Source organism: Micropterus salmoides, unplaced genomic scaffold, assembly GCF_014851395.1.
Source record: "Micropterus salmoides isolate LMB-PRFRI ecotype aquatic unplaced genomic scaffold, ASM1485139v1 Ms_hic_scaffold_22, whole genome shotgun sequence".
Lineage (NCBI taxonomy): Eukaryota > Metazoa > Chordata > Actinopteri > Centrarchiformes > Centrarchidae > Micropterus > Micropterus salmoides.
In genome coordinates this window covers 22,963,091-22,980,145 of record NW_024041373.1, presented here as the reverse complement: position 1 = coordinate 22,980,145, position 17,055 = coordinate 22,963,091, and the positions used below count along the sequence as shown (strand labels likewise).

At 39.8% G+C, this 17,055-nt stretch overlaps 1 protein-coding gene across 2 annotated transcripts in view; it reads left to right on the top strand.

Annotated features, from left to right (window-relative positions):
* The window catches only part of pank1a (pantothenate kinase 1a), a 32,250-nt gene that overhangs the window by 8,379 nt on the left and 6,816 nt on the right, over positions 1-17,055 (top strand). For both annotated transcript variants that reach the window (XM_038736842.1, XM_038736843.1), the window contains exons 2-6: positions 7,754-7,900; positions 9,289-9,494; positions 10,171-10,424; positions 11,831-12,007; positions 13,714-13,837. In XM_038736842.1, the coding sequence (XP_038592770.1) occupies positions 7,754-7,900; positions 9,289-9,494; positions 10,171-10,424; positions 11,831-12,007; positions 13,714-13,837 (908 nt within the window). The remainder of the gene's footprint in view (positions 1-7,753; positions 7,901-9,288; positions 9,495-10,170; positions 10,425-11,830; positions 12,008-13,713; positions 13,838-17,055) is intronic.

Below are 17,055 nucleotides of genomic sequence, written 5' to 3'. Positions count from 1 at the left end.
CAAAGTGGAACATGAGAAGCGTCTATTTACCATACTGAGAAATAAGGTCGTAAAAGAGCTTAGAAAGGCAAAAGCGACATTCTTCATTAATGCTAGAGAAACAAAGGGGAACACTAAAGAAATCTGTCAGAATTAAAAGAAATTAACCGGGAAATCTAATACCATTAATAAAAAAATCTAATTAAATATAGAGGGAAAAGTGATCCATGATCCAAATGAAGTGGCAACATCATTTAATACTTCATTCTATAAAAACTTTGACTCAGAATTCCCCTGAAGTCACTCCTCTAAATACTAATGCTCCCCTTTTGACTTTTAGAGAAGTGACCAATAACAAATTGTGTACGATTATTTCCTCTTTAAATTGTTCAAGGGCAAAGGATGTATATGGGATGGACACAGTATTTATTAAAATTAAGGGTGCTCCGATCGATCGGTCACCGATCATAATTGGACGGATATTTACTTTGCGACAACTCCCAGTCTGTTTTCCGCCGCCGTCTCTCGTACTCCCGTGTTACTTTCAGTAACAGTTCCACTTCGTTGTCGGTCATTGTCAAAAAAAAAAGAAAAAAGCCTGGTGTGGTTCTTGGTCTGTATTACTTTATTCGTTCTATCAATCGTCTGCTACTGCGGAGTAGACCATCTGCTTCATGTTTACACTGGCACGCGCATGCCCAGTGTAGCTACCTGAATGGCCACTAGATGTGTTTTCAGTCCTTCTAATATAGACAGAGATCAACTCTGATACGCAGCTGAAACGCTGCTGTGGACGATCGGTTTCGTTATAAAACTGTTTTAAAAACGTAGCAGTGTGGATGTAGCCTCACATAACCCCACTCCTCTCTCTACTCCTCTCATGTCAACCCTCCCGTTTTCTCCATAAATCTCCTGTATTTTTAACCTTTTATAAAGTCAAATAACCTTCTGGCCGTATTTAAAGTGTTTGCTATTCTCTCCTCTGATAAAGTCGGTGGCAGCATGTAAGATATGTAGACTGTGCTTCCTGCACAAGGAATTAATACTATACACAGTTTTTTGAGGGAAGTGAAATACAAACCAGGCCAAAGAAATTATCTACCATGGTTTAATGAAAACATGAGGTCACTCATGAAACAAAGGGGCCAGCAACTCTTTTTGTTTTTTACATCTCAATACCAGCAAAACTGGATGCATGTTCTTCTCGAAATCTGCAAATTAGAGATCCAGTCCCCGAGGTTACTGTAGCAGTTGTGAATGAGTTTAAATATTTAGGCATTATATTAGACACACAACGGACATTTAAATCACAAGTTAAAAAAAGTTGTAAACAGAATTATCTAAAATTACATTAAGAATAATTTAACTACAGAGGCCTCAAAGTTGGACATCAATGCCATGATACTCTCACATATGAACTACTACCAGCTGGACACAGACAGTAAGGACCATATTACAGTCAGTAGAAACAGTTTATAAACGGGCTTTGAAAAACAATGGATAATAAGTCAAATTCATATCATCATTGTAATATTTTAAAGAAGCATGTTTTTTTTTTTAAACTGGGAAAATATGGTCAAATTTGCTGATATGTTGCTTGTGTATAAAATGTTCCATGGTTTAGCCCCCCCCCCCCTTCACTTAATGAATTTGCTAAACAAAATCTTAACTCATCTAGCAGAGCTACTTCCAGAGGTAACTGTAAAATACCATATAGGAAAAGTTCCTTTGGACAGTCAGCCTCTTCCTACCGAACAGCACGTACCTGGAACACGATACCCACCAAACTAAGAAACATTTCTTCTCTCACCACCTTTTCAAAAGCTATAAAACTGGAAAAAAAAAATCAAATATGTTGTATATGTAATTTGCTTTGTTGTACTCACACGCTGATGTCATATTATTTGTGCTTGTCTGATTTGTCTGTGCTTATGTAATTCGTGCTTTAATGTTTTATCTATGCTTCTGTGTTGTCTTCTTATGATTCTATGTGTATGTTTTTTAATGTTGTCTGTATGCCATATTTTAATGTTTCGTTCTGATAACATCAACCTGCCAGGGACTCCAGATGAAAATTAGTCTGTACGGCTAAATCTGGCTAATTTATATTTTGGACATTGTTGTCCTTATGTTTATTAATGTGCACTGTCCCTTTTAAACAAACAAACACATACACATATGCGCGCGCACACAAACAAGCTTCCCTGTGAAACCTGAGATTAAAGGTTAAGCAACAGGAAATTTAATAGAAATGGTTGCTGCAGATAATCCCAGAGGTCGTGTTGGAAATCTGAACAGTAAGCATGGTGTAAGAAGATATACATTTATGAGGACTTCTAGACATTGTAATTCAAGTCAAACTGTACACACACACACAGACTGTACATTCCCATGTGGGGAGTGCAAGTTAGAGGCTAGAGACTTTTCACCTACATGGACACAAATCACTCCTTACCCACACACCCGCCCCTCTGGAGCCTGCACCTTGTCACACTGACCTTTGGCTGGACGCAGTGTGTCTGCATCACGTGTTTGTGTGAGCTTTTTAAATAGAAACCCTGGATAAGTGGGCTCCTTTGAGAACTATAGGACAGGACACAGGAAGAGGGTTTTGTTTTGAATTTACACATTTATTGAGGCAACAAGTTTTTTAGCATCGCCCAGCAATGCTTTACCACCTGATGGCTGTGGGGAAGTTAAATGCATTTAACAGGGGTTGCTGAAGGGGCCACGTCATTATAGTTGCATGGGTTTTTGTAGAATTTATGATTTATGTGTACATTTAACCACAGGGCTTCGGTGAATAAATGTAAGGAAGAATGTAGGCAAGTACATTGTTTTCTGTCTGTCTTTCCAGTCCGTGCAGCCGTTCTTGACATCACTGACAGCCAGGTGATAGCAAAGCATCATTTATCAATTTTGTTGTCAGGGGAATGTTCCCGGCAGAAATGCAGTCAACAAATGTCAAGTAGACAAAACCAAATTGCTTTGTAGGTTCAGAAGACGTCATTCAAACACAAGCTCAGATGTTAAGAGTGATTGTCGTTCTACAGGATCCAGGTCGCAGGTTACATTCTGCTTTCATTCTTTGTAACTCTGTAAAACCTGTTTCAGGTGTTTTGCTCCACACAGCAGTCTACCCCAAACCTTATTTTCTTTGAGTGTGTAATAACGTTACATATCTTTCTCCCCAACTGAATAGATATCTTTCTTACTAGTATTGGTTTCAGTGTAGAGTTTTAGTGTCTCATGGCCTACAGTTAATACAATGTGAGGAGTTTCCACTGTGATGACATTCAATTCTAGGAAAGGAAACACAGAAAATGCACAATTACCTGGTACGTACATATATTTGATGGTTAAATTTGAGGTCACAGCATTTGCATTAACACAAAATAGGGTCTCAGATCAGCTCAATATCATTATATTTATGGTATTGATTTCAAGCCATGATTTGTAATTCTGTGAATTTTGATGATTTTATTTGATTTAGATCATCTCGCGCTGGTTATGAGTGTGTTTTTGGCTGAGGCTGTGGAGGAAAATGTGATTGTCAGACACCAACATGTACCTTTGCTGGCCTCTAACAGGGTTACTTTTGCAGTGATACCTTTCGTCATATCTGTGATTGGAGATCATATTTCTCTTTCCAGCATTTCACAATCCCACCTTAGTTTAGTCTAGCCAGTAGTTGGTTCGACATATGTATCAAATGTCACAAGTGGGCACCGCAAAATCTATGCTTCTCAGTTGATGTTTACAGACATCAGAGCAGGTCAGTAGGTGAGAGGGGACGGCAACGATACATCAAACAATAAAGGAGGTGATAGGTGACTCCTGCAGAAAGTAAACACACTGACCACTTACTAATAGTTGCCTTACCGGCAGGTTACAGTAACAGCAGTGGTGGTGTTAGCAGTCATACAGCTGCTTTCAGTTACCGAGTACTGGAGGCGTCATTGACAAAATGCACAAAAGTCTTTCACCAAATACCAGGAACACTTGAACATATATGTAATAAAGGGTCCCACTCCCACAATGCCATGATGGAGTGAAAAAATATTTAAAAATTCCTGTGAACTGCATTTACATATAAAAACTATCTATGATAAATTGGTGTCATTCTTAACTGACTGCAGTCCAATATAGGGCTAGTCTTTTAATACAGCCAGTATCATATCACGCATGATGAAATGATTTACAATAAGCAGTAGATTGAGGGTTGTTCAAGTTCAGTCAAGCACTTAAAGGTTGTAACTTGCTGCTCTTACATGCTACCACTGTCTTAAGTAAAATGGACAGATTTCTAATGCTAACTCTATTTGGAGAGCAGATACAGTCAAGTATGCATACACTTTACATTATTACATTGTGAGAATGTAACAAAAGCATTCACTACATGATTAGATGTAGTTCACCCATGAGTTGAAATCCTAAGATCAAATTTGGTGGCTCTGATCTGAAAGTGGACTTTGCCTCAATAAGCCAGAAACAATCATCCTGTTCCCTTCAACAGTCTGTTGTGAAATAGTCATATTCCCTTATCGTCACGCCTGGACAATGCTGAAGGCACAGAGAGGACAAGGACAGGTCAAGAGGTTACCTGTCACAAGCAGACCTTTAGGGCCCACAGCGCAGGTATGTTGGTAAATCCTAAAGTTAAGTTTTCACTAGTGTTTAGCCAGAGAGTGTTGCCTATCTGTTCGAATTGATTAGTCAATCACCAGACAATTAATTCTATTTTGATACTCATTTAATCATTTTCATCAGTGCCAAACATCCAGCAGCTTCATACTTGGATTTGCTGCTTTTCTTTGTCTTATGTGACCGTAAACGTAATAATTTTGTGTTTTGGGTCGTTTGTCAGATAAAACAAGACATTTGAAGATGTCACATTGGGCTTTAAAAAACTCATGGGCATTTTTCAATATTTTCAAAATAACTGTTAGTTAAAGACCCAAATGTACCTGCAGAGATAGCTGATGGAGTAGAGAAACTTGACCCCTTAACCTGCACTTTTATCTGGAGACACCTTTATCTTTCTCCCTGAGTTTAGATGTCTAGTCTTGACAGACCATTGAACATCCAAACACACAGATGGACATGTTTGAACATGTTGATGTTCGTTCTGTTTTTGTATAGGGCTGGATAAAAAAAAAAACTCACCGACATTTTGAATCTCTCGCTAACAATTGCTCGCGTTACACGTACAAAATCTTATTGCCATTTAATTAAACTAAATTAGTTAGACATCATCAACGGCATCTAACCAGACATTCAATGAGAGAAAGTCTAGTCCAAAAGTCCAAAATCTTGAACTGCTTGCTCTGTGATTATTACAGACAAACATATAAAACGTTAGCCAGCACAAGAAATGAAATATCATTGATGTATCAAGTAAATACTCATCTTTACATTTATCATTATTTTGATTAAAACTTTGGATCATATTGTGTATCCTAATCTTTTAAATATCTCATACAATCAGTCGAGAAGTTAAAGATTAAGGATGTTTATGTGAAGTACCATGATTTGCAGTGTCTTAGTGGCCCAGTGGTCTAGCCCATTATCATGCACTGCATATTTGGATTCAACATATTCTTTTGTTGAACGCTGCTGCTTCCACAACAACATATGTATCAGTGAACACGTGTTGCACAAGGTTTTCAGTGTTTCAAAATGTGGACACACTGATTGGTCAAGATGACACTGTTGTTCCTCATTGTTCTTCTCTCACCCCTGTATTGTGTAACATGTAGAGACCCTCTCTGGTTTGACCCTCAGTAACCTCATTGTCTCACCATGATCATTTGGGAGTGAGGAGCACACAGTCTTCAAACATGTCCTTCCTTCTGTGTTAAACCAGATTGTGAACAGCCAATGCAAATATTAGTGGCTTCTAAAGAAAGCAACAATATGCCCAGCTAGAATAGAGAAGATCCTTCTGCCAAAAGAAAATGCATTTGATGTGGGATTTGTTTTGGTTTTGTTTGTACTGCTGTCATCTAATTTTAAGATTTAATTGTTAAATTCTAGGTTCCATGTTTTGTGTATTTTAACATTTGTGACTACTTGGGGAAACAAGTGATCTCACTTTGGCTTTGAGATCTAGTGTGGTTTTGTTGATCGACAAATAAGCCAAACAAAATCGCAGATTTTCATAAAAAGCCAACTTCACACCATCCTGTAATTACAGCATTTATTTTGTTTTTCCAGTATTCTGGCAACTCAAATTGCTCAATTCCAATCATGTTCAATTTCCTATGATTATATAATTGTTAAGGCTGCAACTAAGAGTGTGAATCTGCAGATTATATTCTTGATTAATTGTTTATTGTACAAAAAAAGAAGTAGAAACAAACCAATCACAATTTCTCAGAGGCTAAGATGATGTCTTCAAATAGCTTGTTTTGTCTAACTAACTGTCCAAAACCCAAAGATATGCATTTTACAATGATTTGAAACAGCAAATCAATACAATGGATGAGCGGGACATAGTGAATGTTTTGTCTTTTTTTGCTTGAAAAATTACTGAAACTATTCGATTAGAGATAGTTGCGAATTAATTAACGTGGATTTATCAACACATCGTTTCAGCTCTAACTGTCACGCAAATAAAGCCAGTTGAATTGAAATAAAAAACTGAGAAAGGCTGATTGTACCTCCAAGTGAAATGTAGTAGCTGCTTTGCGGTGCATTAAAAAACGTCTTGCAGTTTCAGTTCTCATCCATCCGTTGCCAGTAAATCTTCCTTGAATTTTGACAGAGACAAGAAGCTAGCAAAAAAGACTGGAAGAGGAGCGGGAGAGAATGAGAAAGGAAAAGAAAACAGGAAACTGAAGGTAGAAAAATTCCAGGGAGAAAGTGATGCACCCTGTAGACAGAGAGGTAGAGATGGATAAATAGTGTGTATGAGAACATGACAGACTGATAGATGGAAAGAAAAAACTATGTGAAGTAGAAAATAGGCTGATGAGAAGAAGAAGAAGAGATGATGGGACGGGGGGGGGGGTCTGTCTCCATGGTGACCGTGGCTCCTGCCGAGCTGTGGTGGTGGTTTTGTTTTTTTCTAGCTGGTTGTGCTGTAAGATTTTTGTTTTGTTTGCTGAACTCAATGTTCTGTCCAACTAACCACCCATACAAGACTGTTTCTTCTCTTGCAGTACAGTTATCCATCCCATTAATACATGCAGCACATGCATGTAGGTAGGGCTGGGCAATAAAACAATAATGATAATTATCGCGATATAATTTTTCTCAATAAAATAAATGTTCAATAGATTGTAAAAAAAATGGTTTAATTCATTAGAATCACGGACAAATTAGCACGTAATTTTTCTATTAAAATGTTTATTTTGTTGAGGAAAAGGGACTGAAAAAAAATCATATTTGTAATTTTTTTTTTACTATAATAGTTCTGTGATCCACTGTTTGGCGTCAAGTGTTTGTCACATTCTGACCATAAAGAAATGTTTAACCACATAATTAACCATCTGGTTTCTTCAATTTTCAGTCAGGAGCAAAAATCAGCCTTTAAACTTGAAAGAAATAATGATTTGACATTTATCGTGATAATTATCGATATCGAATGATATGAAATGTTTTTATCGTGATAATATTTTTGGCCATATCGCCCAGCCCTACATGTAAGTCTACTGGACTTTAAAGATAGTGATTATTGGTGTCTGTCAGATCCTGGAGTTTGTCATGTTTGAAGTGTATCATGTTTTCTTTTGAAACATGAAGACATTAATTCCAGTCTTTTCCTCTCCAGCCTTCCCCTGGTTTGGCATGGACATCGGTGGCACCTTGGTGAAGTTGGTGTATTTTGAGCCAGTTGATATAACTGCAGAGGAAGAACAGGAGGAAGTGGAAAACCTCAAGTCCATCCGCCGCTACCTCACCTCAAACGTGGCTTATGGTATGTCTACCCACACACACGGTGGTGACACCCACATACTTACATCTGTTAACTTGTGTGTGTGTGCGTGTGTGTATCTAAGACAAAGGTAAAGGACACTTTACAAGAAGATAATTTATTGCATAATAATTAGTGCTGGACGATTAATTGCATTTGCGATATCGCGATATGATAAAACAAGATTTTTTAATCGCAAAGGCTGCGATTACACTCTGGTCACATGACAGGCGTGAGTAAACCAGTCTGAAGACGAAGCATCAACTTTGCACGTTACGCTGTACCTTGACTTGTTGTTGTATTGCCTTAAGCTTGACAGAAGCTGACACTACAGAAATTTAGTGTCACACAGGGAATGAAAGTAGCACCTGCGGGTAACGTGGTGGTGGTGGTGGGTGAAATCGTCGGGCCATCCGCCACTTTGGCGGACAGGAAAAATGCACAACAGAAAGACACTTCTAGTAAAGTAAGCTTATTGTGGCGATCGGTGTCTATGTCACACACATAGCCACCAGTCAGCTCAGGAAATATCTGTGAAAAGGCTTTTCAAACCAAACGCACAAGTCCGAAAGAGGCCCAGTCTGTCCCGAGTTCGGAGGCTGCGGGGAGGGGAACTCCGCTGTTGTCGGAGAATTACTAAGCTTGTCTATTAAACACGAGAGGCGTCACTTGGTTTTATTTTTGTTGGCCAACTTTTGAACTGAACCTCAAACTGAGTATTTTTAGAGGTTTTTAATGAGAGATGGACTCCTAGGAGAATTGAACTGAGATAAGGACTCATTAATTGGTGATTGAACTGTAGGTTTTGTATTGAGCATTTACAGTGTTGAACTGTTTTTCTGTAGGTAGGCCTACCTGATGATATTATCTGACTTGACTCTCAAATTATCTTTCTCATATTGTTATAATTTGGTATGTCTTTTCCAACATTGCTCATAATAATAATTTATGCAATTCATAAATTTCTTCATAACACAAGCCTGACCTACAAGAAAGAACAGTGTATGTTTAATCTATCTAATATTGTGTTGGTCATACACTGACTGCTTGTCTTTTTTGAATAATACAGAAGGTGAAGAGCTTAAAAATGAATCGCAAATTAAATCGCAAAATTGGTTAAAAAAATCGCTATTAGATTGTTTTACAAAATCGTTTACATAATATGTTCAGTAATTTGTTCTTGACTTCAGGTTCGGCTGTTGTAGAAACCAGATTTTCTCCTTTTAATGTTCTGAAACATCAACACACCACAAAGAATGTTTTGTTTAGTTCAAAAAAGTACTTGGATAAAGTTAAACCACAGCTTTTAGTAGAGTGTGTTTTGCAATTCCTAAATCGACAAGAGTTAGTCCAGAATCCTTGATTGTAAAACTCGTTCCTCCCTCACTCAGGTAAAACAGGCGTCCGTGACGTCCACCTGGAGCTGAGGAACCTGACCATGTGTGGCAGGACAGGGAACCTCCACTTCATCCGCTTCCCGACACAGGGTATGCCCCGTTTCATACAGATGGGTCGCGACAAGAACTTCTCCAGCCTGCACACAACACTCTGCGCCACCGGTGGCGGCGCGTACAAGTTCGAGAATGACTTCAGGACGGTGAGTGTTTGGACAGAGACAACTGCTGATTAGTGTTAAGTCAAATATTTCAACATTAGTAACTGTCTCACTTTAAGTTACTTTAAAGCTCGATCGACAGAAAATTAATCTGGAAGTTTTGGATTGTTGTCAGACAAAATGTGTATCACCTTGTGCTTCAGAAAAGTGCAACAGACATTTTTCACTGTTTTCTATTAACCAAACAATTAATTGGCAAGTGAATCAATAAAAAAATTGTTAGTTTCAGCCCCAGATACTGATCATGCTAACTAGGCCATGAAAACACTTCTCTCACATTTGCAGTATATAGAATTAAAGTCATCTATCGTGATGTCTTTGCAGTTGATTTACGCTATCCATACACTTCTGCATTTTTCTGGTGATTCTAAAATCCTTGAAGTTCCTGCATTTGATGTCTATCTCAGTGTTTACCTGAGTTCATTGACCCTTTCTGCAGTGCAGTAGGATCAATGAACTCTCCCTGGGCACTGCAGCATGGACTGAGCTAAACCAAAACCTTACGCAGACTTCAGCCTTTAAGTGCTTTGAAAATAATTTTAGCTTCATAAAACTGATAAATCAGTGCTTCAAAGAAATGTGATAATCTTTTATTTTAAATCATCTTGATCAGTTAAAAAACCTCAGTATTTTAACCCCTCCGACATTTGTGCTTCAGATGGCCGACCTGGAGCTGCTGAAGCTTGACGAGCTGGACTGCCTGATCCACGGCTTGCTGTACGTTGATCGAGTGAGCTTCAATGGACACCCAGAGTGCTACTACTTCCAGAACCCATCAGACACTCAGAGCTGCTTGAAGAAACCCTGCACCCTGGAAAACCCTTTCCCCATGCTGCTGGTCAACATCGGCTCCGGGGTCTCCATACTGGCCGTGTACTCTGAGAACAACTACAAACGGGTGACTGGGACCAGGTGAGGAGAAAAGAATAATCCGGTGAACAGAATCTAATAGTGCATTTAGTTTGTTTTAGTTAGTATCATATTTTGAACTCCAAATTGAGACTAAACTAGTTTGTTACAATACTGTGAGAAAGTCCACCACAAACACTACTACTAATAAGGTTTGTTTTTGCCTGAATGAATATGGTAAAAGTGGCTGAATACTTTTTATAGCTTCAGTAGATCTGCCAGATAGGCCAGGATCAGTTGTTTGAATTCCAGCTATTGTTGTTGTTGTCCAGCTCAGTACTTGTGTAACTGTAGGACTAGATTTTGATTAGATAATGAACTGCTGAGATTAGATGTAAAATAAAAGGTCCTGCCCAGATACGGCGAGGGCATGTTGATGTGATCATTTTTTACATTTTATTTAACAACTGAACAAGCCTCCTCATAAGCAGTTACAACTTAGTTCACCCATTAAGCTAATAGAGTCAATCACAGTTTAGTCTGTCTGTCTGTCTGTCTGTGTTCATGAATGTAAGTACTATCATAGTACACCACTGGTCATTTGTCACTTCCTTATTCTGGAAATGGCAAGTGCGTCTCATTGCTGCTGCTCACCATGACACTAGAGTTTGTGTGTGCGTGCGTGTGTGTGTGTGTCTTTTAATGTTTCACTCTGCTCCAGGAAGAGGAAAACATGAGCAAGCCAAACTTAGATGTTGTGGGAGTGAGTAGTGAGGTCAAGTCAAGGGAGTGGGTGTGTCAGGTGTTAAGTGTGTGTGTGTGGTCTGATGTGTGGGTTTTTAATCTTTAGACTCACTTTTACAATTTTCGTGTAAAAACCTTTCATCTTGTTTATTTCCTTCTCCTATCTTTTTAGTTCTTTTACTAAACATTTAGCTCCTACCTCGCTGTATTTCTGCTTTTTAAAGCACATGGTAAACCTGTTAATACTGGGAAAATAAGATTTGTTTCCATAAAAACTGTCCCATATTGATGTGTTGAATTTCATGTATTTCTTTTTCCTTATTCATCCACCCAGATGTATATTTTCTAGTGTATTTGCATCACATTTTAAAGTTGAAGCCAATGCGGATGGTATTTATGCTGCTGGCTGCTTATAAAACTGATGATACAGACATTAAAACTTGTTCAGAGGTCTGCTGTGCGTGGCCCAAGCAGAACTCCTGTGACTGTTGAATGGTGTAAAAAAATATATATATTGCATATTAATTTCACACAGAAAAATATTGCAACTTCAATACTGCTTGTTCTTTCCTCACCTCTCTTACTGCCATGTCACTCCTTCCACTTTTCTTCTTCTTAATTCCCATCTTTTAACTTAACCTTTCCTTTCACACCTCATACCTCTTTCCCATTCTCTTATTTTAACTTCCTTCTCCTGCTTTATCCTCTTTCTCTCTTAATTTCAGTCTGGGAGGTGGTACCTTCCTGGGCCTTTGCTGTCTGCTGACGGGCTGCGAGACGTTTGAGGAGGCGTTGGAAATGGCCAGCAAGGGCGACTCCACCAACGTGGACAAACTGGTGAAAGATATCTACGGAGGAGACTACGAGCGCTTTGGCCTACAGGGCTCCGCTGTCGCATCCAGGTGAGTGTGACGAGGGTTTTGTCACCTGAAGGTCCACAGAGTCTTCCACACTTCACTTCATCGAGACATTTAATCCTCTGAATGCTAAATGCATCAACGGCCATTAACAAAAAGGTTGTGATTGTCGTAAGGGATGATGAAGAATGAACTCTTTGTGCACCATTAAGAGCTATAAGTATGGAGCAATACAAATCCTTTCTAGAGACAAAGCATCCAGCCAACCTGCTTATTGTTTAAATCAGTGTCCTTGTCAATAGCTTATTCCATAAACCCTCTTGAATCACAGGTGTTTGAAAGTAAATCAGAGCCGCCCCATCATCATTGATGACTCGAATAGCCAGTCGAGTCTAACCACAAAGTGGTGCTGTTGAATCATTGCACTTTTTTTAAGATGTGAACACAAAGCAATGCGGGATTATGATTCGGCAGGTTATAAACCTTTGCAAATCTACTCTCTCACAAAATTGCGTGTAAATAGAGGTGTGATGGGAACTGAGGGAAGAGTGACTTGTTTCTGTTCACGGCACTGGTGCTTCAGTGCTGTAAGCTAATGAAGTCGGCTAAATTGCTTTTGAACCAGACGCTGGCACCGCTTCCTCCACTACCATCTACTATGGTCGCGACATCTGCTGATGCTGGTGTCAGGAGGCAATCAGGAGAGATGCTCTGCAGTGCATTAGGATTATATCACAAAACAAAGATGCACATCTTTTTTTTTTCTTCTCTGACCGTATGGAAATCTGATGATCGAAGACACTAAAATGTGAGTCTTGTAATTCATGTAGCTGTTACAGGAGATGTTATGGGAGCTGAGTGTGGAGTAAATGTTAACAGATCCATTTTCTTCATCAAAAGCTTAACTTACTGAATCAGCTTAAAACACTGATTTATTTGTTAATTAGGAAATTGCTCGCACAGCACAATGGGGGTGAACATGAGTTATCCAAAATTACTTTGACGGGGCTTAATTTGTACGTGGACGCAGTACCGTTTCATAAGAACGTATGGCTGCACAAACACACATAGTTATAACAGAAATACAAAAGACACGTGCCAGCAAATAATAGCTGACTGGTAAGCAAACACACTCAAACTACCTCGCTCGGACACGCAGACCTTTACTTGCTAATCTGGGTTTATCATGTATACAGTAAACCTGCAGCTCTGTGGTCAAAGGTTGATTCATAAAGCAAAGTGAAAAACAGATTTTATCACAGATTATAATCACAGTTTCTTGTTATGGTGTTCTGTTCTGCCATTTATTAAAACAAAACACATTCTTACACACACACACACACACACACACACACACACACACACACACACACACACACACACACACACACACACACACACACACACACACACACACACACACACACACACACACACACACACACACACACACACAACTACTTGCCTACCCCTAACCTTTAACTGTCTCTACAATGTGACTGTGTAAAGAGATTTATGTCCCCACAACATGAGTAATACTCGCTCAAACACACATTGACAAACAATTCTTGTTTACTGTTCATCTGAAGGTTATTGTGACATTTACAGAGAGTCGTGTTCTGTAATTGTTTTGGTTTTCTCTGTTGCATTAAATTTTTTAAGGGATCACACTATGGAAAGAAAAACTGTTTACATGTAAAATGACACATGTGGTTCTTCATATGATGTTTTTCATATGGTCTGTTTTACAGTTTTGGTCACATGATGAGCAAAGAGAAGCGAGACAGCATAAGTAAGGAAGACCTGGCCAGAGCCACACTGGTCACCATCACTAATAACATAGGATCCATAGCACGGATGTGTGCCGTCAACGAGGTACACATTAACACACACACACACACACACACACACACACACACACACACCCCCTGCTCACTAGAATCCAACAAACACTGCTCAAAAAAATAAAGGGAACACTAAAATAACACATTCTAGATCTGAATGAATGAAATAATCTCATTAAATACTCCTTTCTTTACATAGTTGAATGTGCTGACAACAAAATCACACAAAAATTATCAATGGAAATCAAATTTATCAACCCATGGAGGTCTGGATTTGGAGTCAAAGTGGAAAACCACACTACAGGCCGATCCAACTTTGATGTAATGTCCTTAAAACAAGTCAGAACGAGGCTCAGTAGTGTGTGTGGCCTCCACGTGCCTGTATGACCTCCCTACAACGCCTGGGCATGCTCCTGATGCCAACTCCTGGACAGTCTGTGGTGCAACGTGGCGTTGGTGGATGGAGCGAGACATCATGTCCCAGATGTGCTCAATTGGATTCAGGTCTGGGGAACGGGCGGGCCGGTCCATAGCATCAATGCCTTCCTCTTGCAGGAACTGCTGACACACTCCAGCCACATGAGGTCTAGCATTGTCTTGCATTAGGAGGAACCCAGGGCCAACCGCACCAGCATATGGTCTCACAAGGGGTCTGAGGTTCTCATCTGGGTACCTAATGGCAGTCAGGCTACCTCTGGCGAGCACATGGAGGGCTGTGCGGCCCCCCAAAGAAATGCCACACCATTACTGACCCACCGCCAAACCGGTCATGCTGGAGGATGTTGCAGGCAGCAGAACGTTCTCCACGGCGTCTCCAGACTCTGTCACGTCTGTCACATGTGCTCAGTGTGAACCTGCTTTCATCTGTGAAGAGCACAGGGAGCCAGTGGCGAATTTGCCCAATCTTGGTGTTCTCTGGCAAATGCCATACGTCCTGCACGGTGTTGGGCTGTAAGTCCACCTGTGGACGTTGGGCCCTCATACCACCCTCATAGAGTCTGTTTCTGACCGTTTGAGCAGACACATGCACATTTGTGGCCTGCTAGAGGTCATTTTGCAGGGCTCTGGCAGTGCTCCTCCTGCTCCTCCTTGCACAAAGGCGGAGGTAGCGGTCCTGCTGCTGGGTTGTTGCCCTCCTACGGCCTCCTCCACGTCTCCTGGTAGCGCCTCCACGTTCTGGACACTACGCTGACAGACACAGCAAACCTTCTTGCCACAGTTCGCATTGATGTGCCATCCTGGATGAGCTGCACTACCTGAGCCACTTGTGTGGGTTGTAGACTCCGTCTCATGCTACCACTAGAGTGAAAGCACCGCCAGCATTCAAAAGTGATCAAAACATCAGCCAGGAAGCATAGGAACTGAGAAGTGGTCTGTAGTCACCACCTACAGAACCACTCCTTTATTGGGGGTGTCTTGCTAATTGCCTATAATTTCCACCTGTTGTCCCTTCCATTTGCACAACAGCATGTGGAATTGATTGTCAATCAGTGTTGCTTCCTAAGTGGACAGTTTGATTTCACAGGAGTGTGATTGACTTGGAGTTACATTGTGTTGTTTAAGTGTTCCCTTTTATTTTTTTGAGCAGTGTACTATCCACACCAGGCATGTGTGGTTTATGTACTACTTATACACAAACACATGGGAGATTATAGTTACTCTCACCAGTAGCACATGTTGAAATTAACTAATGATATGGGATTTATAGTAGACACCCCTTCTGTCAGTAACACAGACGACTAATCTAGAGCTTTTCTAGCCACTTGGGATGACTAACAACATAAAGTGAACCAAATTCCTGCATGGTTAAAAACACACAGATGCACCTGCAACAAGTTATGTTTTAAACATTATTACACTCACTGATATACACTGATTTTGTTCCAGCATCCAAAATCCACAAATTTCCTTGTAGTTCATTTGGTATGTTTTGAATCTCAACTGTGAATAGCGTTCACAGTTTCAAATAATCAACTGTGAGCTTCCTGGCAATTTTGGGATTGTGGGTGCAAATTGGCGCTATAGTAAAATTAGCAAGTATATCATAAAAATACTTTAAACACCCAAAAACTGTTGAACCTGATGGCATAAATGAAAAAAATGGAGTAACTGCTAAAGCTGGATTTGAAGTGTTTCAGTGGCAGCAGCCAAACTGAAACTTGTTATTTTCCGAAGTGAAAGATCAGCCTGGAGTCTTTCTGTGTGCTGTGAGCTTCTTTACAGTGTTGCCTTGTGGCATGGCGATCAAGCAGCATTGTACAGGGCTATCACTGCACACAGAGCTGCAGCGAAGACGCACACACATGTCCAACAACCACAGGGTTGAGGGCTAATTCTGATATTTCTGTATTGAATTTCCCTTAAAAGGTCTTAGGGATAAAATATAGCCTTGTAAATTGTCCTCTGAAAGCCAAACTGATGAAACTTAGATATATTTGGCCCTTTGGAGTTTCGGAGTAGTTTCATCCATCCATACAAAATACATAATAAAAAGTATTTTCGACTAGTGTTATCCTCTGGCTGTGGACAGGAAGGGAATTCCATCTTATCAGGGAATTACCTGATAATTGGAAGCTACCACTGTTACTGTCTTTCTCATTTTACAGTGTTTTATTTCCATGACCCACAAGAAGAGGTTTAGCAGGTCTAGCTTCATTGCAGTTGTGAACCCTTTTCAGTTCATGGCATAATACCAAATTTATTCAGCATGTGGTTGGTAGCCGCTCCTGACCTCACCAGTAAGAAAGACCAAATGGTATTTTGTTTAGTAGAGCAAGAGATTTACTGGTAAGGAGTTTGTCAGCTCTCCAGCACCACCATGTGGTTTAGAAGAGATAATTGCCCACAATTGATATTTCTCATAAAAATGTATTCATCTGTGACATCTGTTTATTCAAAACATTAATACATGGATTACTATTATTATTATTATTATTATTAATGTGCTTAAGTAAAGATTAAAACATTCCTAAAAAGTTTTATAAAGAGATTCTGTTTCATAGAAAGAGCAGGGGGGACCATTGTTGTTGTTCCATTGGTGTATTGAAATGTATGTAGCAACATTTGGCCATTCTCGTTTTCTTTTATTATTATTTTGTGGGGCATTTTATTCCTTCTTTAGAGTTGATAGTAGAGACATGATGGGAAATGAGGGGAGAGAGAAATGGGGAATGACATGCAACAAGGTTCCCCAGATGGATGAATGGTCAGCCACCAAGGCACCCCGGCCTTTCATATTTTCAAATGAGG